Here is a 2,430-nt window from a genome sequence, read left to right as displayed (position 1 = left end):
ACATTAGGTTTCAATTACTTTGAAATTCACAAATGAAAGCATGTAAAAATATTTACAAGAAAGTTGTTTTAAATGTAATAGAAGTGGAAGGAGAATAAGTTAGTGGAGGGAGAATACGCTAGTAGAAAGAGAATTAGATTAAATGTTTCAATTGTACAGAATAAGTTAGTGGATGGAGAATAGATTAGATGAGTTGTACACAACATATTTTAATCAACTATCAAAGCCATGATGTGATTCTATTACAAAAGAAGATGTGATGGAGAATAATTTAGTAAAAGGAGAATAAATTAAAGGAAATAGGATAATAAGAATAAGGTCCATTATAAAGAATATAATTAGTTGAGAATATAAATCAGAATAAAAATCTATTATAAGAAAAGTGTTAAAAAACCAAAATTTTGCATTATATATTAAAATAAATCCACCGTGACACCATCTAATATTAAAAACATTAGATTCTTTCATTCTTTTCAGTAAAATGCTAATAATTGTTCTTAAACATATAAATAAAATAATTACATAAAAACTGTTTACTTTATAATATTATTCTCCATTACAACTGTTTGTATACACAAATTTACAATTAGAAAAAACATTCCACCAAAACTTGGAACAGGTGCAGACGAAAAGATTTACAGAAAGAAAACACATAATATTTCTCCCTTTACTTAGTATTCTACAGTGTTGCTGTAATTCTGAAGAATCTGGCTTACTAAAGAACTCACTCTAAAAGTAAGCTTTCCAGGTAACTATAAATCTTATGTCACAATGAAAGTAGCTTACTACCAAGAAAAGTAAGCTTCCCAGCCTATTAACTTTAAATCTTATGCCACTAAAGAAAATGAAATGTAGAGCTAATTTTAGGATTACACACAAATTATTCTACGCCGTCGCTCCTTCTCTTGTTCTTATGACGAGGAGACCTGCAACACCGAATACAAATTCACAGGCGAAATATCATTAAAAAAGACTAGAGACTAAATCGTAAATGAAGATCTCTTGTAATGAAGAAATGCCAAATCAAATTTACCTCGGCTGGCACAGAAAACTCTGCTGCAAAAACATCGCTCAAGACAGTTGTTGAAACCAAAGAAGCCTCAAGCAGCTTCAATGCCTAAAATATATTAATATTTTTATCAAAATCTCATTAAAAGCAACAAAAAGGGATCCACCTTCAAATTTGCCCCAACAAATTGAAATAAATCTAATAACTCTGACCTTGTTACGATCAACAATTGTTGTGCGCTCTTCAAGTTCTGTTAAATCTTTGATATTGAGCTGATTGAGCAATGTCATGATGACGCTAGTTGAACTCCCTGTTATCTTCAAGTCATCGGTTATAATAAACATGGCTATTTCTTTCACGTAACCGCTTTGTCCTTGCCCCGCATTTTGGCTGCTACTTCCGCTGCTTATATACCTCTTCTGCAATAGCTGAAGAGGGCGGTTAATAGGATTTCCACAGACACATATATCTTTGTTGCTGGTGCTCATATTGTGAATTGTCGATGTACGAACTACTGTGACTTCTGTCTTGATAGGAGTAGGCGTAATATTTTCACGAGGAACACCTCCGAAAGGGGAACTAGTTGCGAAAGTCGGGGAACTAGTTGTGAAGGGAGAAAAACCTGTGAAAGGGGAACTAGTTGCACTGAAGTTGAGACCACTTCCGAAGACCGAACTACTGTGAGTTGTGTCTGGATAAGAGCAGGTGTAATATTTTCCGCCTTCGATCTTAAGAGACTTATTAGAGTAGGTCGTTATAAATTTGGGGTCAAGCAGCTGGGACTTATCTGTACTCATAAACTGAGAGGGTAGTTTTTCCATGCTGTCATAGAGATTGGATAGAGAACCATTTTTTCTTCTATTGGATTCGGATTCATGCACTAATTTGAGGACAGAACCGATGGGCATGGAAAGAAAACTAAACAGAAAATCAACAAACTCTTTACCAGCCTCCGCATATATGATACGTCGGGTTTTAGTATTTATGAAAAAGCGTACATTCATAGCCTCACAGCTCTTGTCTACCATTTTTAAGCAGGAAGGTAAGAATCAATGAGTTTGTCTTTTGCCTGGGCTGATGACAGAGATGATGGTTTGGGAAATGGGAATGCGTAGAGCTTAAACTTACAGGATTTGGTGCAGCTTGCTTATAAAGTATGAGAGAGATCAAAATGATTCTTCAAAAAGGGGCTATTTAACAATGGAGAGAATAGTTTAAAGGTAGCCGCGCAAATGCTGAATGAACTATCCTGTGTACGATTTTCAGAATGATTCTCTAAGAGGAGCTATTTAACATCAAGATAACAGTTTAAAGATAGTCGCACAAATACTGAATGGTTTATGTTAGGGTTTATCCTTTAAGCTAAAACTCTATTCTTTTTAGAGTTTTTCGTGCGCTTGTTATCTTGGGTTTCTTTTATA

General features: G+C 34.5%; 1 protein-coding gene across 1 annotated transcript; it reads right to left on the bottom strand.

The window, feature by feature from the left end:
- Positions 1-634: 634 nt before the first annotated feature.
- LOC131034542 (uncharacterized) lies at positions 635-2,178 on the bottom strand. The gene is made up of 3 exons (XM_057966045.2): positions 1,222-2,178; positions 1,034-1,117; positions 635-926 (listed from the first exon to the last, which is right to left on the bottom strand). Exons 1-3 carry the CDS (start codon positions 2,035-2,037, stop codon positions 912-914), a joined length of 915 nt encoding a protein of 304 aa, XP_057822028.2. The 5' UTR covers positions 2,038-2,178; the 3' UTR covers positions 635-911.
- Between the last annotated feature and the right edge of the window lie 252 nt (positions 2,179-2,430).

This window comes from Cryptomeria japonica, chromosome 2, assembly GCF_030272615.1.
Source record: "Cryptomeria japonica chromosome 2, Sugi_1.0, whole genome shotgun sequence".
NCBI lineage: Eukaryota > Viridiplantae > Streptophyta > Pinopsida > Cupressales > Cupressaceae > Cryptomeria > Cryptomeria japonica.
The sequence above is the reverse complement of the archived record's forward strand: the minus strand, read 5'-3'. Positions and strand labels throughout refer to the sequence as shown.